Source organism: Filicampus tigris, chromosome 2 (genome assembly GCF_054856515.1).
Source record: "Filicampus tigris isolate MCC_2025a chromosome 2, RoL_Ftig_1.0, whole genome shotgun sequence".
In the NCBI taxonomy this organism is placed as follows: Eukaryota; Metazoa; Chordata; class Actinopteri; order Syngnathiformes; family Syngnathidae; genus Filicampus; species Filicampus tigris.
In genome coordinates, this window is record NC_141218.1 from 34,214,132 (window position 1) to 34,238,314 (window position 24,183).

Below are 24,183 nucleotides of genomic sequence, written 5' to 3' on the forward strand. Positions count from 1 at the left end.
AAATGTAACACTGTTGTCATAGGAACACATCCTGGCCAGCAAATGCTGAATGTCAAGCGTGGGTTTATAATTAAACAACGGACAAACTTTATATTTGAAGCGAGAATTATTTTATCTTTCCACAGCAAAGAAGCTAGCTAGGTGGCCGCGACAACCGGGACTTTAATTATTCAAGATACAAGAGGTGCATGAAGAAGCTCAGCTTGGCCAATGTTTTTTTTAGTAAGCCAAAAAGCTGGATTTGTTAAATCGTTACGATATATTTAAAATCTTTGAAAAGTATTTGTTTTCTGTATTTGCCTAATTGACAAAATAAGCCACTGCTGCAACGTTGACTCAGGGTATATGGGCTAAAGGGATTAGAAAAATAAACAAGTCCGGATTTATCCTGTTTAAACAAATCAAAACGAAATGAAAAAAAAAGTGGCGGCTCACGATTACCTGCTGAGAGATGGAGTGAAGGGTAAACAGGAAGCGGTGGGGCGCTGCTGGAGTCATGATGTAGTACAACCGGCTCACTGGTTCATGACGTTAGCGCCCACGGTGACGCACACCTGGCTGCTGGACTTCTTTCATTTGGAAATCACACAGGTCTGCGTGTATAAAATTCAAAATGGCCTGTGTGCGTTGCCAAATAATATACATTACTGTATGTGATGGGCAAAGAGGCAGAGGTACGTAGGCAATTGTAATGATGTTGACTCCATGTCAGATGTTTCAAAACAATTCCCCAGAGTTAACACATAAGGGCCATTGTCTAAAAGGTTTTATTTTACCAAATAACTGCCTAACTAATGTGTTAGAGAAGTGACTAGAGAACTAATAATAATAATAATAATAATAATAATAATAAATGTTATTATTATTCTACATGTGGCTTTATACTAAGTAAATGATCACTTTTGACTAAAATCATCATTGGACTAACACTATTATTTTTCTAATTCAAATCCGCCATAAAGGGTTCTCCTAAAAAATACCAAACCAAAATACCAATAAAATTCTTGACATTTTCCCCAGAAAGAGTTTATTGAATTGTTTGTAAACTTGACCTTTTGCCTGCTTTCGAATGCTGACATTATCAGACTCATAATCTGCACTTATACTTTATGGACACAAGTCCCAATCAATTAAGTAATCAATAAGTTTGAGCCAGACTCTTACTCCCCCTTGAATTAGTCATCTTTTTCTGACACTTTAAGCAGTCATATGGATCAAACTTTAGGGAAGGCCCTTCTCTGTGCCTCGGTGTGCATAAAAGTCTTGAAATCAATAGACAATGTCACTGTCCTCAACTTCAACAAGACACCAGAGCTGAGCAGTCCGTCCCTCCATTCCTCCATGCCGGACGGATGACCATTTTTGGGACGGAGGGCAACAACTTTTAAAAAAAGGGTCAGACTAAGCAAGGGCAGAGGTGGATTTCAGTCCGGCCCACTAATCGTCCCTCATGCGTGTGACGTGATCACGAGGTGGCCAAAAATCATCTCAACCATCCATCCAACCATTCCGCTTATCCTCACAAGGGTCGTGGGGCGTGCTGGAGCCTATCCCAGCTGTCTTCGGGCAGTAGGCGGGGGACACCCTGAATTGGTTGCCAGTCAATCGCAGGGCACACAGAGACAAACAGACATCCGCACTCACAATCACACTTATAGGGGCAATTTAGAGAGTCCAATCAACTTACCATGCATGTTTTTGGAATGTGGGAGGAAACCAAAGTAGCCGGAGAAAACTTCATCTCAACCGACTCTGTGAAATGGGCAAAGGACAAAAATTGCCTCAGAACACTTCAAACGCGCCACTAGTTACCCAACTGTGCAGGACATTTTTCAACAAGAGATACAGCGCGAGTTCTACTAGTTTGACAAGTGATGAGACCCAATAGCATGAGCAGCGTCAGAGCACACCGGCGAGTGACGTCAGCATGTCCCTTGACTGTCCGCTGCTGCAGGACTACGTAGCTTTAGCACAGCTATGCAAATAAATATTCAGTCACTGCATGTTCTCTTCTCCGGAGCCGCCTTCATTAATTGCCCGCACAACGCTTTTCATGTGCTTACCAGTAGTCACACTGCACATGCATATTCTGCCCTCTAGTGGTTCAACACATGTAATACCATGGACAATGCCACAGGAGTCAGCCTTTTCACCTCACTGACAGAAACACAGCCAGCCTTGTCTTGTGTGTGTAATCCGGTATAGTTTTGTTAACTATCTGTGCACATTTAGTACCTTATCCCTTTGCATGCGAAGTACTGTATGTCCTTGTGTGGCACATCTTTAGACCGTACAAATCTCTACCAGCGTATACATTTAAACGACCCGGAAGTCTTTGTTTCCTCTCAAAATAACCTTGCATTATTTTGCAATAATTATTTTGTAAAAAATTAAAACATCTTAAGTTAAAACGCAAAAGTTTAGCAATAAAACACAATAGTATTGCGTTATTACTCAATCTTAAATATTCTCTTGATGTCCCCTGGTTTGTTTGGTTAGTTAGTAGGCTGATCCAAACCCCAAATCACAGAGCCACTAACAGGGACCACGTGAAAGTGGATGCACTGATGGCAAAGCATATCCAGGGAGGAAATTTGATCATGCTCATTTGCCGCCAGACTTCAGGACATCATTTACCACAAATCATTAATAATTGTGTTTTACAAATTATGTCATTTGTCCAGATGCTTCCGAGCCAAAGAAAATCCAGCAAATCTGCATAAAATGGCTGTAATTCCTAAATGGTAAATGGCATATTTTTGACATCTTTACTGTTTTATATTTCAAATCCATTGTACCAATTACAGTATTGTATTAGAAAAAAAATCCCAGAACATTGGCAGCTGTTACAGCTGCCAAAGTTAAAACAATCCCATAGTTTCTTTCAGGCACCAAAATTGGAATTTGTGTGATGGACCATAAGAAAAAGACTTCTGATAAACATCTTTCATAAATGACATCAGTCCTTCTGTAAGAGGTGACTGCACTAAACACAAAGAACTTCACCGTAACCACAAGGTTACAAATGAATGCATTAACAATAGAATGTGAGATGCTGCAGATTAAATTAAACTGTAATTGTTAAAAAGTAAGATTTTCTTTTAACATTTGTCTTTGTCTTTGTATTTACAACAACAACAATAATAACAATAATAATAATAATGGGGCGGCACGGTGGGCGACTGGTTAGCACGTCCGCCTCACAGTTCAGAGGTCGAGGGTTCGATCCCGGCTCCGGCCTCCCTGTGTGGAGCTTGCATGTTCTCCCCGTGCCTGCGTGGGTTTTCTCCGGGTACTCCGGTTTCCTCCCACATTCCAAAAACATGCATGGTAAGTTGATTTGACTCTCTAAATTGCCCCTATAAGTGTGATTGTGAGTGCGGATGTTTGTCTCTGTGTGCCCTGCGATTGGCTGGCAACCAATTCAGGGTGTCCCCCGCCTACTGCCCGAAGACAGCTGGGATAGGCTCCAGCACGCCCCGCGACCCTTGTGAGGAGAAGCGGTACAGATAATGGATGGATGGATAATAATAATGGTGCACTACAATTGGAATGATATAAAAAAGGTCAAATTACTACTGTCATAACAGTACGAAAACTGAGAAAAATAGTAAATTGTAAAAATAATAATATAGAATAAATGCCCAATTCCTATAAATTCCTGCTTTTTGATAAAAAAAGATGATAAAAACACTTGAATTATTTTAAAGAGTGAACATAAACATTTCCAAACAAGAATCTTCTTTGTCTTTAGAAACCTGCCATACAGTACATTAATTGTTTATATCTCTATTATTTTCGGAAATATTTCTGTCTACCCAACCCAACAAAGATTTTAGCATGTGTGGTTCTTCATAAAGGAACAGAAGCAAAAGTTTATATAATACCACCAAACGGTTAAGGATGACAATAATGTTAATGTCCTAAAACATTGATATTTTATTGTTAGTGAAACTTGATATCATCCCCAACAGTCACGTTAGGTCATGTCATGTTGCTATTCCATCAATTTTGCATTTCATTATAATTTCCGTGTACGACAAAATGTCTTTTCGTTTGATGGGGACAAAGCTTCTGGTGAGAATTGAATAAGATACAACTTCATTTTTGAAAAAAAAAAAAGTACTGTAATTGTTCAACACACAAATCTTGGATAGATAATAATCTGATATGAAATAATCCCATGCACACTCTCACGTATGTACAGAAGATGAGAACATATAGCGCAGGATTCATTGGCATGAGGAGAAGACAACAAAAAAGGAGATTGAATGAATAATTTTAGGAATAAAATGAAAGGCCTCTTTGACCTCTGAGTCACACTCAATAACAGCTGCCCGCTGCTTTACGCTCATCTTTTTAAACATTTTTTTTCATACATTCCTTTTTGTGGTGGCTGTTGAGCGCATAGATGTGTGGAATCGGGATTCCATCTTTTTGAAAGACCACCCACTTTGTGATTGGACTACACCCGAGGGCCCGTATGCATTGAAGCGGAATAGCAGCAGAATAGTCTTTACCAGGTACTAATCAATGCTTTTACCACTGTTGGGATACATGAACATGGTGTAAGGTTAAATAAACTGTGGCCTAACTTTAAACTTTAAATTGCATGCATGTTAAGTGGGTCAAATTAGAGCTCAAAGATGAAGCGGTATAATAAAGTTCTAGGCTAAATCAAATCGTGGCAGGAATGCAAAGTTCTGAACTCATTTGTTTTGTATTTTTTCAGTAGACCTTTTTGATGTCATACAGCTGCACTTTTATGCTAACCAATTTTTTCTGAAGTTATTCTTGGATTTCTATGCCTGGTGGTGCAATGGCACCTTGAGTTGGTTATTGGAGCCAAGTTTTATTTTCTGTATTGTATTGGGAAAGGTTTGATATGCCAGTCATTGGAGTGTAACGACACCTTAAAGTGGAAGTTAACCAACCCAAACATTTTTTTCAAAGATACGTTCTATGCAGGCCCACTGGTTGAAACAAGGCGTTTTGGCTAATATTGCATTTGTGAAATAAGAGTTAATCCACCCGGTTTTAGCCATCTCTGGGGGGCGGCCATTTTGTCACTTCTGTTGCCTGAAAATGACATCACAACTGCTCAGGGCTCAGGTAACGACCAATCACGGTGACCTGTTTTCTAAAGGTGAGCCGTGATTGGTTGTTCCCTGAGCCCTGGGCAGTTGTGATGTCATTTTCAGTCGACAGAAGAGACCTTTAATGCAGTATTTTTCAAACTTTTTTGAGTAATTGCACATTTATTTCATTGAAAAAATCCCGCAGCACACCACCATCTGAAATTGTGAAAAAAAAAGCTTATTTTAACAACACGTGTTATATTGTTTATATAAGCATTTTTTAACATTGAAGAATGACGTTATATTATAAAGTCTTGAATAGGAATTAAATAAACACAAAGAAAAAGTATTTTATAATGTTTCATATTGGTACTTACTCAGTCTGAAACATGGGCCTGTTTGGATAAACATGCGTCACTAATTCACTTGTTTCTAAACAAAGACAATTAGCTACCTGCTGCTGCTGCTGCTACCTGCTGGTATGGAAGAGTACTACATGATTACGCTGCCAGGCGCTAGACCGCACAGGCACATAGATTAGATAATTTCCCGCGGCACACCATGTTATTGTCAGGTGTGCTGCACACGGTTTGAAAAACACTGCTTTAATGTGAGCAGAACACAAGAAAGAAGAATGAATCACTTTGTCAACGTCAGTTTATCCTAGCACAAGTTTACAAGTCATCCAAGGTGACCACATCTCTGCAAACTGAACATCATTGTCATTTTGTGAGCACCAAAACAATGGTGGACAATGGCCCTGAGAACACTATGACAAACAACACTAGTGTTGTCACCATACCAACATTTTGACTTTGATACTATACCTGCATAAAATATTCCGTTCCCGGTGCTTATACGATACCGGGGCACAAAATTTGATTAAATAACTTAAAATGTGTTTTATTTGTATTAATTAAAAAAAATATTATACGTATCCTAATTAGAATACATTTTGTAAAATGAAAAATACATTTTTAAACACTTAAGAACAATTGAACATGAGCCATTTAACATTTTTTACACATTACTGATATTTTTAAGATATATAAAGTACTGTACAAAAGCAAAAATATAAGGGCGCCAAAGCATTTGTTGTTTATTATTTGAGCCTTCAGGCAGTACAAACTCTCATTGAATATTTACCATTTGACATCCCAACCACTATGGGAAAAACTAGATTGATCATTGATTGCAACTCCGTAAAACGGCAGTTGTTTTTTTCACCCCAATCATTTTTCTTGTGCGTCAGCTTTTATAGATTGTTAGAAAGGCCACATTATTTAGATATTTGTGGTTATTAATGTTCAATGCATTGATGGAATTTTTACCTGTCTACGTTTGAAATGTTCGACTGTGTAAATGGCCTTTGAATGCACCCCTCACACGCATAAATAACGACCTTTTACCCAACAGGTTTGTTTGCATGTAACCTTACAGTAACGTGACAGAAATACTCAGTTTTACACTGAAATATGGTTGTTGTCTGGGCTCGTGCGTTCAGTGTTCTTGGAAACGTATTACACACTTAAGTTAGAATAAGATAATGGCTGAAAAGCTTTCTAGAGTGTCTACAGCAGTTGCTGAACCGCGCACTCTGCACGACAGTCCAGTCGGTTTTGGTCAGTATGTGGCGGACCTTTCACGACTATCGTGAAATTTGCAGATCACGTAAAATTCCCTCTGATCGATGTAACATTGGAAAGAGATACAGTATGTTACATTATGAAATAATGTAATACATATTTGTACTATCTAAAACATCTGGATTGAAAAACGCCTTCTGTTTTTAAGATTTAGTCATGTGTTATGTTCCGGGTCAATTTGAGCTCAGAAATCAAAACACAAGACAGCTGGGATAGGCTCCAGCCCACCCGCGACCCTTGTGAGGATAAGCGGTATAGATAATGGATGGATGGGTGTTTAACTTGTTCATTCATATAAAGCTTTATAAGTTGACGCCACCAAAAACAATCAAGTGCTGGCATTCTGATTTGCACAAGGTTTTATTTAATTTCCCCATATTTTAACTTCATAATAACCCATTTATTAACATGGATTAAAAAGTCATCAAATGCAGTCCTTTTCCCAAATGATTAGTGACATCATTCCTGCTTACTGTCATGGGCAGACGGACCTGCTGTAATCTGCATTTTCACCAGCCTCCCGCCTCCTCCAACACTGCTGTCCCTTCAAAAAGCAAGTTGAAGGTTTATTGGAGTTGGTGGCCTGTGATTGTGTTTTAATGAGAGAATGACTGTGGCAGGAAGATAAGGCACCCACTTTGGCCTGAGAAGTCCTTGGTGGGATTAGAATAATGATAGAAAGAAGAAAAAAAAAAACGCCATGTCTTAGAAAAAACACACACACAATAGGCCACGGCTGCTCCTGTGATCCTCCCTTCCTCTAGCTAGTCCTCCGTCCATCCACAGCGACACAAGCAAGTTAATTGACATTCCATTTGGATGGTCCGCTGCTTGCACAGAAATATGACATTTCCTCCCATCGCTTTGTTGCAACCCAAATGTGCCGTTTTACAGATTAGAGGGGGACAGTGAGGAAACGTGAAGATGGGATGAGTCTGGAGCATAAGTGTCAAAGAGGTGACTGAGTGTGAGGTCACAGGAGACAGAAATGAATAGGGAGCGAGGGATGCATGATGAAGCATCTAATGAATACTTTAATGCAAAGTCATGATCATGAAATATTGTCATACAGCCATTCCTATAAATTAAATGACCAAAAGTCGGAAGCGCTAACGGAAGCCCGTTTAAAATGATGAAAAAAAATATATATTATAGTCGGACCGGCCTATAGGCGATTACTATTTGGTCCGCTCGGACAAAATAGCGGATTGACGAACGGCGGAAGGGTACCCCGGCTGTACTTGGAGGGTGATAAATGGACTGCAAATTTTTTGTAAAATGCCCAGCTCTGGTCTTTTGGTTGACAATTGAAAACTGAGTTGTATTTGGGAATCAGCTAGTAAGTTACAACTTCAAGTCAGGATGTATGTGTTAAATATTAATGTGATATTAACGCCCTGCATATACTCATTTGTTTTAAGGTACAACACTAAACCAAATACTGTGCACTAATAATTGAATATTGTCAGTAGGAATGGATACATTCACATTGACATACTGAAAAACTCCCATGCAGCTCATTGTGATGAGTCTATCCATCCATCCATTATCGATATCGCTTATTCTCACAAGGGTCGCCGGGCGTGCTGGAGCCTTTCCCAGCTGTCTTCGGGCAGTAGGCGGGGGACACCCTGAATTGGTTGCCAGCCAATCGCAGGGCACACAGAGACAAACAAACATCCGCACTCACAATCACACCTAGGGGTAATTTAGAGAGTCCAATCAACTTACCATACATGTTTGTGGAATGTGGGAGGAAACCGGAGTACCCGGAGAAAACCCACGCAGGCACGGGGAGAACATGCAAACTCCACACAGGGAGGCCGGATCGAACCCACAGCCTCTGAACTGTGAGGCGGACATGCTAACCAGTCGTCCACCGTGCCCGTGATGAGTCTACATTTGCTTTATTTGATGTTGCCCAACCAAGCTGTGACCACATTGGGATACATGTTAGCAGGGGTAGGTAGGTATCAGCACAGAGGGGGCGGAGCATTCTTGATGGGCCCTGGTGAAAGCCAAGTAAGTTACAGCCACTCAGCGTTGGCTCACAGCCCTAATGCGTTCAGGGACAGTTGTACATGAAAAATTTGCCTATAGTTTAGGGGGCTCATTTCATCATTATGTTATATAAATTTATTTATTATACATGAACACATCCCCTTGCCCCCGCTCTGGCTCCGCTACTGCATGTGAGGGAACCTTCGAATCAGTTACATATGTGAAATATTATCGAATCGATGTCAAAAGTGATGTTTAGCAACTAAATAAGTTGGATAAATAAGATTGCTACTGATAGATGCCAACTGTTTACTTGCAGTTTGGTGATGAAGAGGGTCAACATGTAAGTTATTATTATTTTCTTTTATTTTTGTTTTATAATCACAGTAAGACAACAGGAACCAAAAACTGCTATTTTAGATGCAGGGGCATGTCTTATAGTTTTTAAAATTCAAATGCCTGAAAATGTGGATTTTGTATTTACCATACATTCATCCCCAACAGCAATAAACTCTGAAGAGTGTTTCAGGTCAGCCATTTAAAGAGAAAATGAGTACAGCAGATATTTGTTGGTGCATTTTAGTACATCAGCAATTATATAAAAGAAAAAAAGAAAAAGCATGCATAATGTTTGGTCACGTTAGAAGCATGCAACATCTCAAGATGTTTGTCATCCCTTCAAAAATAATCAGAGCAATTACTGACTTAAATTTGTCTGATTTCTTTTCAAACCTTCAAATTATTTTCAAACCTTGTCTGTTAAAGTGTTTTACAGATGACAAATTATGAAATGAAATTATCAAACGATAACTCCTTTTTAGGGTCTTGGCTCACTTTGACACTCTTGAGAAAGCCTTTATTTTATTACTGAGAGTATTGCAAGTGAATTTTGAGTGTGAGTAGTGAAGTCTGAATCAGCTTTAATGAGGACGAGAATGAGAAAACATGTCATTCTTGAGGTTATGCTCTATACCTGAATGTGATGCAATTTCTGTGGGATAATCCTATTTAGGCAAGAAATATGGCTCAATTTCAGCATGGAAAAAACAGTATATGCGGACTTCCTCAAATATGGGAGAGACATTCCAATTTCCCACCTCGCATGCATGTTTAAATGTCCTATTGTAGATCAAATCTCTCTGCACATGCACAGGGTGAATTGTGATTTGCTTTTAATAAAATGATTCCCTGTTAACTCAGCATGTGCAACAAAGAGCCAAATAGAAGCCAGCGATGTATTTCAAGGTTCTGACGTTGGGCAAGCGAAGCGAGGTGATTAATATTGACACTGGCGGCAAACAAGTCACACAAACAGGCACAATTACACAGACCAAAGCACAAGTTGCAGCCCTTAACACAAGGAAACCTGGTTGTGACAAAACCCCACAAGGCACACTGACACTCCCTTATTTACAACTCTTTAAATGCAGTTTGAATCAGACCAGCTAATCTGAAAGGCTTTTCTGGCGCTAATGTATGTGTATGTTGCGTTTATTTAACGGAGGGAGAGAGACATGAAAGGATGGAGCGATAAAATGAGTGGGAGAGCGGAAGGGAGAGGAAGAACTCGCTTGTGGCCTCGCTCTTCGGGGAGAGGGGATTATGTTTCTCTGCTGTCATGTGTTCTGACATTCAGAATGTTATTAAACTTCAATAGGCTGAGCTCAGGGTTCACTGATTACTCTTACTATGGCAGAATCCATTATTCAGCTTTTACCTTGACGCAATACAATGTTTGCCGAAATCACAATCACGCCGCGTGCTTTCCGCACTAATGCATACACCTGAAATGTGCACAGGTATGCATACATTTGTATTATGCAAGTCTGGATGCCCTCATGTTGAAGACACGCTTAGATAAGTACATTAGAGAAATGTGTCATTACTGCAGTGAAAACATTTTGGGGTAATACGCTTGCCTTGGCAGGTTTGATTTGCGTGCCGACTAAATATGCATATTGAGCTTCCAGCGAAAGGCTAAGCAATGGTGCTTGTTTTCATGTTTCCATTTTGATTGTGAATGTATTTTAAGTGACAGGAGCAAACAAAGGAGCAGAGTATTGCCCACCCATAGTCCCCAATCCCATCCTACCGAGTGATAGACAGTAATGTACATGTGTTACCCACGGTAAAAATGGAATTTCCCAAAGTAGAGGGTATACCCCGCTCTGCATTTTTTGGCCCGTTCACTAGTCTGGCTGCTATGTGCAGGGGAGCTCTCTAACTTTGATCACTGTTGAAAGTGGCCCTGCTCTATAATCCCCTCATCTATCATTCTGTCTGAGGTGATGTGGGCTGCCATACATCTCTCCTCCACTCCCTCTCTTTCTTCTCTCTGTCTCCAGCTCGTGTTTACAACCTCCATCCATCTTCCCCTCATGGCATTGCCGGCCGCCAACTACCAAGATGGACAGATGGGAAACAGAGGGAGAGAAGAAGCAAAACGTATTTATATTGAAGAATTTAAAAAAGGACCCATAAAATTTGGGAACAACCTAACAAAAAGGGTCAGACTCAAAAACAGTGGAGGGGCCTATAAATTTCCAATTTGATCATTAATTACCCATTATACTCCAATACATTTTCATTTACAGAGCAATATAACTGGATTACTCATTATATATCAGCAGTTAATCGGGGAAGTGAAGACTGGAACAGTAGGCCTTGATGTGTGCATTGACCACTGATGTGCTGACGATGTATCAAGTAATCCCCTCAGGAAACTGCAGAGAAAAAGAGTTGATTCCGCGGAGAAGAATACTGATTCTGCGGAGAGCAAATCTTGATTCTGCAGCTTGAAAGTTGATACCCCTAACCCATTAAAAAATGACCAGTTATAAAGCAAATTAATGTACTAATGAAGTAAGAATACTTTTAGAAAATTATCTGCAAAACCAAAACAAAGTGGTACATTGTGGTTATTAAATAATCAACATCAGTATTCTCTTCCTCCATCTTGGGCATATTTATTTAAAGGGGAAGTCAACCCAAACATATTGTTTTTCAAGAACCTGTTCTATGCAGGCCCGCTAGTTGAGATAAGGTATTCTATTGCCTTTGTGGAATATGAGTTAAACAATAAAATCCACCCCTTTTTAGCCATCTCAGGGGACGGCCATTCTGTTCTCACCTGTTTTCTGAAGCTGAGCCATGATTGGTCGTTACCTGCGCCCTGAGCAACTGTGATGTCATTTTCAGGTGACAGAATTGACGAAATGGCCTCCCCAGAGCTAGCTAAAAATGGGTGGATTTCTCATATTCCACAAATGCAATATTAATCAGAATGCCGTGTTTAGACTAGTGGGCCTGCATAGAACATATTCTTGAAAAAATATGGTTGGGTTGACTTCCCCGTTACTTATTTAGTAAGTGCAAAACATTTGACCAAAATATGGGTTTGAGGTAGAACAAGTGATATTAAAGCAACGATTTAGAGTGTAGCCACTTGATCTGGATATTGTTAAGACTGTGAATGCGGAAATGAGGACCCCAGAAAATAGCAAAGGCAATAAGATCAATCAAACAGTAATTTATTCAACCAAGGGAGCACGTATGACGTGAGTAAGAATAAGCACCTAATCAGATAAATTGCAGAATGCAAGTACGACTAACTAAGGTGATTGGGCGAAGCAAGAGAGGAGGTAGCCACCGAAAAGTAACCGAACAAATAAAAAACTACTATGCCCAAAAAAAGAAGATTCTAGGAACACCAAAAGCCATACTCAGCCGCTCACAAACACTAAATTGTACAAAAGGACAGGAGCTAACCTACACCCCAATTTTCCCCCCCCCCAATACTAAAGACCACGTGACCATGGTTCCAATATAAGTCGACCCATTCATATGTAGCATTCAGACGCATTCGCCGCACAGTGATATATCAACACCCATTCTCCACGATGATCATCATGCCGGGCAAGAGGAAACAAGTCACAAAGAGGAAGGTAATGAGGAGTTCTGTATGTTTTACAACATCTGTTTGGACGGGTTTAAGGACCCAAATAGCAAAAGAAAAGTGAAGCAGTTTATGAAAGAGAAATTTGAAGAGCTGGCCTGCATCAATCTGTAAATAATAAAGTTATTGTGTTGAATTTTATGAGTTATACAATTCATTCCATATTATCGAAATCCATCTTCGACAGTGAGAAATCCATCTTCGACAGTGAAAGTTGCTAAATGTCGTTAATGACAGAGGCGACCCACTTATATTATCCAGCATTCCTCAGAAAAGTTGACCAATCCAACGTCTGCTACCTTCGCAAGCATTTGCCGCTTTGTAAGATATCACCTTAAATGAAAACGAAAATGACATCACTGCTCAGGGTTAATGTAACGACCAATCACGGCTCAGCTTCAGAAAGCAGGTCAGGCGTGATTGGTCATTATCAGAGCCCTGAGCAGTTATGATGTCATTTTCAGTCAACAGAAGTGACAAAATGGCCGCCCCCGGAGATGGCTAAAAATGGGTGGATTAACTCTTACTCCACAAACGCAATGTTTATCAGAATGCCTTGTTTCAACTAGTGGGCTTGCGTGTGTGGGTGTGTTCACTTGTGAGAGAGAGAGAGAGAGAGAGAGGGAGAGATAGATAGATATAGATAGATATAGATTTTATAGATTTTAAAAGGAAAGGAATGAGGGGAGCCGCTTCGACTGGCCGGGAGTCGGCTGCGTTCCATCCCACAATGACGCACAACATACCAAAAGAAAGAAAACTCCACCTATGCGCGAAGTTAGACTGCGCTTTGCACTGGACATGAAAATAGGGCCCTTTGTGTTGAAAGATCAAGTAAAATAGACACATCCATATTTTATTTTTGATTAAAAAAATTATTAAGGACATTATTAAAATGTTATTATTGCTAGGTAAAGTATCGATAACAGATTTGAGTTATGGAATAAGTGCCAAAATTGGTGTATGAATTCCTGGAAAGCTAGTTCATGTGCAGTGTACTCTGTTTGAAAAAAAGAGTACACCATGGTGCAATTACTTTTCACTTTTATGGACCCCATAAAAGCAAATTACATTTTGGATCGTCAAAAATATAATTGAAAATAAATATACTGTAAAAGCATAAAAAAGCAGTGTTATTCATGATAATGGCAACCTTTAAGTAGTGAAAGCAAATTTACTTCCTGAGGTATTGCATACTGCAAAATGTATGGAAGCCAGACCTCAGATGACGAAAGCCGGTTTAAAATAGAGGCGGACCAGCCCGGGTACTATTCCCTCCCGGAAAAAACGGCGAATGACGGACAACGGAAGGGTACGCAAGCTGCAGACAGATGCTCAATTTTTAGTAAAATGCCCAGCTCTGCAAACTAGTATATTCAATCATTGCGATCTGAGACGTGTGATATACAGTTGTAACGTTAGTAACGTTAGTAAAACTATATTATGATGATTGGTGGTGACACTTAACTCCGTTAGTGTTTTTTATCAGAGCTGGGTATCGCCTCACCACCACCGCGTTCCGTCCTGCATGTTTAATCGACCACGTGGTCCCGGTCCATCCTTCGTCAGCGACAGCCAATCGGTGTCGCCAACGTAATCTTCACATCACAAGCAGGCGCCGCAGGAGCAGAGACGCCGCCAAACAAAGAAAAAAAATATCAAACAAAAACAACAGACACACACAACATGGTGATCGGTGAAATAAAAACAATATGTGGCACATGTCATGTGCACAACACTGTTTTATTTTTTCCTTAAATTTCTCGGCGCGTGTCAGGAGTTCGGCACACCTGGGTGTGTCTTGGGACAAGTTAAATCCGTTCTCGACGTCATTTGGCTGACTCGGACTGACTGGGACCAAGTGGGTCGATCAAACATGCAGACGGGAAATAGGCGATGCCCAGCTCTGTTTTTTTATACATGCAAATGTTACAATAGTAGATTTATATGAAGGTGCAGTGAAATTACATTTACTATATTCAGCCATCTTCATCACTATTTGCTCAACAGGAGTAACATAATATGTGAGGATCATCGCAAGAAAACAAATATCCATGAACAAATATACATAGTTTATTCCTTTATTCTGTTACAAAAGCACAATGACTTCCCTCCAGGACACTTTGGCTAGAAAAAAATATTTCTCCAATTTACCCCCCTCCTTTTAACATGTTAACCATTTTTTAAAAATTGTTTTTAGATTCTATGACATCCTTTCTGTAGATAAATAAATCATAACAAATAAAAAAACAACAAAAACCTTCTTGTGATTGAACCATAAGTAGATTCTAAGAATAAAATACTGTGAAAAAGGAAAACAATATGGAAATATTCATATTGTGTTAAATTACTCACACTTAAAAATGCAAACAGGTAATATTTTTTAAATCTCAACAGTAAAATGGAAAATAAACCCCAAATGGATTTCAACAGATTATTCCACAATGGCATGTTATTATTATTTTTTCATTTTTTAAATTTTTTTACACCATTGAAAGTGTAAAACACTGGCAACCCAACTCTCCTCTATAATACAAACATTGAGTGTAATTTTTTATTGATATTTTTTTTCTTACAAATCTGTTATGGCATATAAAACTTCTCTGACATGAAGCCTCCACTGAGGAGTGCTGTGCTGCGTCCTAATGAATACAACAGCACAATAAGACGGAAGTAAAGTATGCACGCAGTTCAGGTACACAGCGGTGTGATTGCAAAGAAAATATCTGAGATCGGAAATCTTTTTTATGTACATAATAGGTGCTGATATGTATGATTTTGGTAAACCCTGCCTATTTATCATTAACGGTAAGTCATTTGAGATGTTAAGTTTTAAATTTGTAAAGCAGAATAGGAAGAACTAAACAATAGCCATCTTAGAGGAAGAAGCGATGGTATAATGGAGGTGGCACTGCAAATGATAGGACAGCTGATATCATATAAGACATGTAGCCACAACCCTCTAGTCCAATTCAGGTAAAATCACAGCTTTAGATATGAACAATTTGCAATGTACAATGTATTACAGGTCAAGTGCGGTGATAAATGACTCGGATTTCATGTTTTCATGCACCCGCCTATGTGTTCATCTACTTTGTCTGAAATTCCACTGCGGTAACTGTTCAAGTGGAGAGAGGACATGTGATAAGGAGAGTGAAAAATAAATACTTAAATGTTCATTTCCCACTCCCACCACCGAAAAAAAAGACATTGCTGCAGCACATTAGTGTGCCATGAGAGATCATCAGGTGTGCTGTGGGAAATTATACAATGTCAATTTTAGATTTGGATGAACAATAATTTATTCTTTTCTAAACAAAAATGTAAATTCATCTATGCCAACCACATAAAGTAACAGGCAGAACAATCAAATGTTCTTCCACTAGATGAGGGACGGTACATAATTAACCTGTACATCCACTTTTTGTGAATTGTTTTCGGTGTGCCATGAATGTTTTTCTGATGGGAAATACAGTATGGGCCTTAGCTTAATAAAGGTTGGCGAACAGTGGCATATACAATTTGTCACCTGCATGGCAATTTCTTACTTCACAGCAGCTAAAATGGTAACAGTAAAACATGTAACTGAAGGTTAGGGATTAACCCACAAAATAAGCCATTCTGTTGCTTGTGGGTAATTGATTAATAAATGATCCCCTCATTTTCATATGTAATTTGACATTCAACCTGTTGAGTTACTATTTGTCAGTGTGTATAATATCAGTAGGGATAGTGATTTTCCAAATCAACAACAAATATTTTAAGGATCTTGAACTGGGTATTTTGAAGCAAGCTCCTAATATTTGGCAAATTGCGGTGGATGAATCTGATAAAATGAAGAGCACAGAAAAATAGAAGAATATTGTGTATTTATTTAATTTGATTGCTCAATACTGAAACTTGATTTTTTTTGGGCTAATATTTTGTTTTCAAACTGTTCTAAAAAAAGGAAACAGGATTGGAATATTTACAAAAATGACGGAAGTCCTTCACGAATTTTATTGTACTTTTCTTCAAAGGGGAAGTCAACCCCCCAAAATTCTTTGCAGTAATCTAATCTAATCTAAACATGGCATTCTGATTAATATAGTGTATGTGGAATATAAATTAAGCAGCAAAATCAACCCGTTTTGAGCCATCTCAGGGAGTTATGATGTCATTTTCAGTCTACAGCAAGTAGCAAAATGGCTGCCACCTGAGCTGGACGAAAACAGGTGGATTTCACTGCTATGCTCATTCCACAAATGTACTATTAATCAGAATGCTGTGTTGAAACTAGCGGGGCTGCATTGAATATATTATTGTAAAGAACATTTTGGGGTTGTCTTCAACTTTAAATTGTTTGAAAGGGGGCTGCTGGCTAGTGAGTCACTTTAAGGAAATTGTCTGTCAATACGGTGCCTTGAAAAAGTAGTCATATCCCTAGAACTTTTTTTTCACCTTAATAATTGTGAAGTGGAACAGAAATGATACATAGTTTTCCAAAGTTGAGGAAAATACAATACTGAAAAATGTGGTGTGCATTTGCGTTCTGTCCCTCTTGGTCAATATTTGTAGCACCACCTTTCTCTGCAACTAAATGAGCAAGTCTTTTGGTGCATGTCTATATCAGTTTGCACATCCAGATGCTGAACTTTTTGCCCATTCTTCTTTGCAAAAAAGCTTAACCCATTAAGGACTAAAGCGCCTGTCTCAACAGCTCCCCAAAACCTAAGGTCGCCTTTGGAATTACCCTTGAAAACCTGAACATTTCCCAGAAATTCAACACTTACAAAATCATTAATATCTCAGCCCCTGTAGCAGGCAGAAACATAATTCCAAAAGAATTAAAGAGCTTAGACGTGGCTTTCACACAGGCAGAATTTATTATTATTTACTGTTTCAATCGATGATGTAAAAATAATGTGTCAGTGCAAGAGAAGCACCATTTTAATAAAAAAAAATCGAGTGGTAATTACCATCCTCCCTTTTGTTACAATGACGTCTATATCGTCATTGTCTACAAACCATATCATATCACGTTCGACTGGTTCCACTGGTTGTCTATATAGCACTGCCGTTACTTATCAGAGCTCCGGGCGATCGACGGCGTACGCCATTAGCCTACCTACGGCTCGAAAAAATTCCACGACATCCTCCGAGGTCTCGCGCCACCCTCACGTGTATATTCTGATCCATTAAATTGGCTAAGAGGCGGAGAATTGGATTAAAAAAAGACAGACGTATCCCGGCTTTAAAGGTAGAATAGAGCAACAGCGCTGCCGGCTCTAGTGGTAGAAACGCGGTTATGCGCCCGTCCTTAATGGGTTAAGCATAGCCAGATTGGATGGAGAGAATCTTTGAACAACAATTTTCAAGTCTTGCAACAGATTGTCAATGGGATTTAAGTCTGGACTTTGACTGGGCCATTCTAACACACCAATATTCTTCAACCATCGTGGTGTAGCTCAGACTTTATGTTTAGAGTCATTGTCTTGCTGGAAGATGAATCTCCTTCCCAATCTCAAGTCTTTTGCAGCTTCCAACATATTTTCTTCCAGGCTAGCCCTGCATTTAGCTCCATCCATCTTTTCCATCAACTCTGACCAGCAAGCTTCCAATTCTTGGTAGGTTACCAGTTGTGTCACACTTGTCTCGTACCATTTTTAAATAATAAACGGTGCTCCTTGAGTTGTCCAAAGCTTTTGACATATTATTTGTTTTAATCATCTAATCATGCTTTAAAGATCTCCACAACTTTATTTCTGACCTGTCAGGTGAGTTCCTTTATCTTCATTTTGTTGTCTGCTAGAGTTCTCTAACAGACCTCTGAAGTCTTCACAGAACAAGTGTATTTATACTGGGAGTAAGTTACACACAAGTGGACTCTTGTTTATTAATTAGCTGACTTCTAAAGTCAACTGATTGCACTTGATTGTGTTTAGGGATACTGTATAAGAGTACATGAGGCTGAATATTAATGCACACCAAACTTTTAAGATTTTAAATGATCTTAAAATTTTGAAAACGATTTACCATTTTTATTTCACTTCACAACTAAGTTCTGCTTTGTGCAGGTCTATGAATGCTTTTTTTCCAAGGCACTGTAGCAACACTGCCCAATTCTTTAAAACTGGATACATTTAAAATCACATCACATGCACCACAGAAATGAATAAGAGCAACCACTCCATCTCTTAATTCCAGGAACCTTTGCCAGTAGATTTCTTTTCTCTTCAACATGTTCTGCGAATACATTTCAGAACATAGCAGTGACGCGCACTGGTAATGTCACAGCAGCAGAATACAGTGGAAGGTCACTCATTGCGCCAGTGTGCCTTTTCTATCTCAAGAGGTCAGTCTCGGAAAAGCACAGAATAACTTTGTGCATACAAATAATTGGTTGATGGCGCAAGACAAGGCATGATGTGTTACATGAGGTGTAGCAGCAATGCATGTTTTTTGAAGCCTGGCCAAGGACACAGCATCAGCCTTTAATCGTGAGTGAATCAACTCAACCACACTCTTTACGATACATCAGTGCAAACCACATACTTAAAACTATGCTACACAGAGCACTTGGTCCTCCCAACATATACATGGAAGTGTGAAAGAGTGCAGGCATGACCCCAAAAAACCCAAATGAAATTCTTGTAGCAGTCACAAGTGTTTGTCTTCATCACCGCATCAGTGCAAAGACACCCTCAGCCACCAGAAAGCATCTAGGTAGTACAGGGTCAGCAGTGGAGGTGAAAATATTGCACGCAGACTAAAGTCAACAACTCCATTGCAATGGCACAATGCAGGTGGCACACTTAAGAATAAAGTTGTTTTTTTTGACCCACAGAAAAGAACACAATAAAAAAATTGCAAAAACACGCCCAGATTCTTTATTGCGGCACACTTCCTGTCTTCTCTCTCTCTCTCTCTCTTTCTCTCTCTCTCTCTCTCTCTCTCTCTCTCTCTCTCTCTCTCTCTCTCTCCCTCTCCCTCTCTCTCGTTCTCTCTTGTTATTTTGCTCCCCAAATATCCACATATTAAAAATGTCTTGAGTCTCTGTCGCTTGTAAGGAATGCATTTTGGCAGTAAGTTAAATCTTGTTCCAGTCGGGCACAGCCAGGACAATTGATGGGTCAAAACACACAGCCACGGTTTCTGTTGGAGGTCATCAGAGTCTTGTGCTCTTCCTGCTCCACCCTGCCTATTTCCTGTGCCCACGCCCTCTCCCACAGTCATGTGATCACATTCCTGAGGCACCCAGCCCCAGGCTGGCGGTGTGGCTCATGCATGGCAGTGTCTGAATGGTCTTGGGGAAGTCGTGGGTGAGGAGTCGTCCATTTTCCCCTCCGCTCCCGTTACCGCTCATCCTGGTCAGGGTGGAACAGCGCATGGCGTCGTTGATGGATTGCTGTTGGACAAGATCACATTACAGTCAGACTGCAAATTCAAATTATTGTCCGTTTGGACTATCGGGTAACAAAAATGACGCAATAGCTACTTTGACCTTAATGATTCTAAATTCTGTGTGAATTTTTGCCTCTCTGAATGCGGTGCTGGCAGATGACAAAGCAACTATTAATATTCCAGTAGCACACTGGCTTCTGCAACTGTTAAGTGACAAAGGTTTCAGACCTTGGTGACAGGTGACCGGGAATCTGATGTTCCAGAAGGACAACCAGCTGAGCTGGGCATAACGCCTATGCGATGGACCGGTCCGCCTTCCCGCCAATGACGGACGCCCATTTTGTAGGCGATAAACGATTAATGGCAAACTTAAAAAAATAGTCGGACTAAGCACAGTCGGAGGCCCATTTCTTCTCATCTATGTAATCGTATGGTGAGCTGGGATTGGTCGTCACCTGAGCCCTGAGCAACCTCAATGTCATTTTCAGTTGACAGATGTGGCAAAATGGCCGCCCCCTGCGATGGCTGGAAACGGATGGATTTTGCTATATTCCATAAACGCAATAATAATCAGAATGTCCTGTTTTAACTAGTGGGCCTGCATGTAACATATTCTTGAAAAAAATGTTGACATCCTCTTTAAATAAGTCTTATATGATGCACATAGGCTAAGATGAGTCATACTTTCTATCTTACATGGATCGAGTAATGATTATGTGTGTTATTACTCTCTATCTGATGATAACTTTGTGTGAATGAGCTCAGCTCATGCATGAAGTATGTAACTTCTGCATATATGTTTTTATTACAGACTTTTATCTTTAAATTGAGATTTATGCTACATCCAAATCAGGTAACCACTGTCAGAATCAAAACAGTCGGTTTATATTTATATGCCTCTCAGTTTTTTTATGATGGGGGACAGCTAGCTAGAGGCTAGCATCAAATATTCTTGGGTCTAACCAAGTTCCCGTGAGAAACAAAAACACCACAGTCATGAACATAGCCATTTCCATCCAGTTGTAATTCCAATTTACGTTTTACGTACAAAGATCAACAATCTTTGGATATATAAAGACTCGGTAGTCGGGTTGCAACGGATTAATCGATTTGCCATGAGAAACATTACCTGGACTTATGAACGTTTCGAGTTACAAAGGGGTTCACTGAGCCAATTAAGATGGTAGACTCCTCGATTTCCACTGTATTATACTGTATCTGGATTTCACCAGTTGAGAGATTAGTTTCTCAATGTCTGGTAGTCATTTGTGTATTTTGGCAAACCCAAGAAGACTTTTTTTGATCTGATGAGAGTCCTCCATGAAGCCCATCTGAGTGCAAAACTGCAATTATGGTTGTCCTTCTGCAGCTTCATCTCATCTCTATCTCCGGTCGCAACAACAAGGCTATTGGTGAATGGCCAGCTCTTGGAAGAGTCATGGTTTCATCAACTTCTGCTATTTAAGAACTATGGAGACCATGTGCTATTGGAAAGATTACTTACAGAATAGTTTCTTTGTACTTTTTATCCAGATACTGTATGTGCCTTGCTTCAATCCTGTTTCAGTACTCATCGTCTTTCATTTAACTGGGTTTTTACTTTGAAATACATTGTCAGCTGGGCACGGTTTAGGCTTGAACCATCCATACACTGTCCATACAGCTTCTCCTCTCATTAGGGTCGAGGATGAGCTGGAGCCAATCCTAGTTTACTTGAGGCGAGAGGTGGCGTTCAACCTGAACTGGTCGCCATCCAATCACAGGGCAGAAACAGAGACACACTCATTCACACTGGGCTTGTAATAATTGTGTCCAATAATTTGAATTGAACACAATCTTCACGACAAAAGAAATGCTTGAGGTCAATTTCAAGTGTCACAACACTTGTCCGCGCGTATGATGTTTTCTTTTCATAATGTTGCAAAAATGCTTATTGGTGATCTGATTGTTTTTTTGGGGAATCAACCCATTGATGCTGGCTGACAATCAAAGTCCAATTGGAACAGAGTAGAACAAAGTGTGGATAAGAAGCAAGCTAAGGCTCCATTCGTTGGTGTAATTGCTCTATTAGGTGATATCACAGTGAAAGTGAGGTAAGGCCGGATGCTGTTTGCCGCTGACGACATTTCGGGAGGGGATTGATTTTAGACAATGTTCTGGAGCAGGCATTGTTGTCTTTAAAGCCAAAAAGCATAACGGTGCCGCAGCTCCTCAGAAATTTCATCAGCAAACCGATCAAGTGGCCGTTTGTATGCTGATTAAAACAAGATTGATAAGAAAAGACACCCGCGAACAAGGTCCCTCCTCGTGTTGGCCCTGTTGTGCCCATTCCGTTTTTGAGAAGAGGAAGCGAGTTAAAGCGAATTAAATTGCTATTGTTGTAAACTACATGAAGGGAAACTTTTTATCTTGAGGGAAATATTTCCATACTTTGAGACGTCTGATGTACAATAGGGAGGTTCTACATTAAAGCAGTGATGGAACACAGGCCTGCCTTATGGTATACATATAAAGGATGTTCACCACAATGGGCTCTGCTTTGCGAGACAGTCAGCAAAAAGAGCAGAAGGAGCAGGGGACAGATTTATTCAGAGTGACAGATAGATGCATCGCTGTAATTCAAATTGCCTTTATACCTGTCGTATGCCAACATGAGCTTCTGACTATGGTATGTGTGCGTTTAAACACACAAGTCCCTCCACTCACGTCACTGCGAATGACAGCCTATGTAAGAGATGTATCAACACTCTTCTGCCAAAAGATAATGATGCTCAGTTTGGATGAACATCGTAGAGAGGTTTCTATTTTATAGTCTTATATTTTACTATGCCATGGTGTATACCACATATGGTGGATATCTGTATTAGATACACACGAGGGGAAGTGAAATTTAGGATTACGCAGAATGACATTCATGACCGAACTTTGTGGAGGGCTGTGGAAAAGGCCTTAAGGAAAACATAACACTTAGGTGCAGAGCCAGATAAAGGTGCACTTGAATTGGGTCCTTTTGTCCTCTGATGTGTGCGTTTGCAAGTATAAATTCCTCTTAATAATGCATATGGTATATCTTGAAATCAAACTTTATTCATACGCACAGAGGAGGTATCAAGTTTTCATTTTGGTGCTGATCAATGTCAGGATTGTTTTGCCTCTGTGGAGGTCCAAACTCTCATTGTCATTGTAGCTCAAAGGGAAGAATGTTGGATACAGCTCTTGAAGTGGATTTCGCTTGATTGTGCTGGTATGATATGTTTTTTTCATGATGGGTCAAGTGATTTTCCTTCAAGGCTTTTTTGATTCAGCGATGACTCATAGGCTAGGGGTTGATTACGTAGTGAATGCCTTCATAATGATCTTAAAGTGAGCCCAGTTCAAGGCTTTGATTTAGTTAATGCGCAACTATAAATTCGCCGAAGCGATAAATCACGTTGTGTTCGGAAGTACTTTATGCTTGGTGCTAACAATTAAACAGCTATAAGGGCAATTTTGAATTAAGTGATTCAGGACATCCGCAGGCCATCAGTAACACGGAAACTTAGCGAGGGAGCGACAGAAGGAAAGAGAGGTACAGGAAAGCGTTTGAGCTGCGGCTGAGCTGCGGTGGAAGCCGTGAAAGGCCCTACTGTGGCCACGGTTAGATGGGCGGGGCATGAGGAGGCGGATGTCATCATCATCATCATCATCATCATCATGGCTTAATCACAGCATTTCCTACCCCGTGGCTGTGCTCTGCCCTTATATCTTAACAGTGTTGTTGGCGTACAGGCCGTAGCTCTGCAGCTCTGTGTAGGGGGCGCTAGCACCACTGTCTAAGGCTGAGCAGTGAAAGGCCTGAGCAGCTGAGGCAGCAGCGGCTCGTGCAGTTGACACCTTCATTCGACGTGACTCGGTCCTGGATTTGTAGCAGAACTCCACCAGTGCTACAAGCATGGCCAGTCCCAGGCCGCCGATCAGGATGTAGAAGACTCCGGCTACGTTGCTGAGGCTCAGAGCGCTCGTCTTGTCCTAGAGGAAGTGATGGGACGAGGGAGCCAATCGGTGAGAAGAGATTTTGGAGCGTAGCAACAGGCAACATTCACATTTACACACTCATGATTGACTGAGGATGTGCCCATTC

General features: G+C 40.2%; 1 protein-coding gene across 5 annotated transcripts in view; it reads right to left on the minus strand.

The window, feature by feature from the left end:
* Positions 1-14,747: 14,747 nt before the first annotated feature.
* gria1a (glutamate receptor, ionotropic, AMPA 1a) overlaps positions 14,748-24,183 on the minus strand; it is a 94,338-nt gene continuing 84,902 nt past the window's right edge. For 2 of the 5 annotated variants that reach the window (XM_086023769.1, XM_086023768.1), the window contains exons 15-16: positions 23,937-24,071; positions 14,748-20,067 (exon numbers count right to left, since the gene is read on the minus strand). In XM_086023769.1, the coding sequence (XP_085879895.1) occupies positions 19,900-20,067; positions 23,937-24,071 (303 nt within the window). In that variant the 3' untranslated portion in view covers positions 14,748-19,899. Of the gene's footprint in view, positions 20,068-23,781; positions 24,072-24,183 lie in introns of those variants that run through there. The other 3 variants (XM_086023771.1, XM_086023770.1, XM_086023772.1) reach the window with 2 other exon arrangements.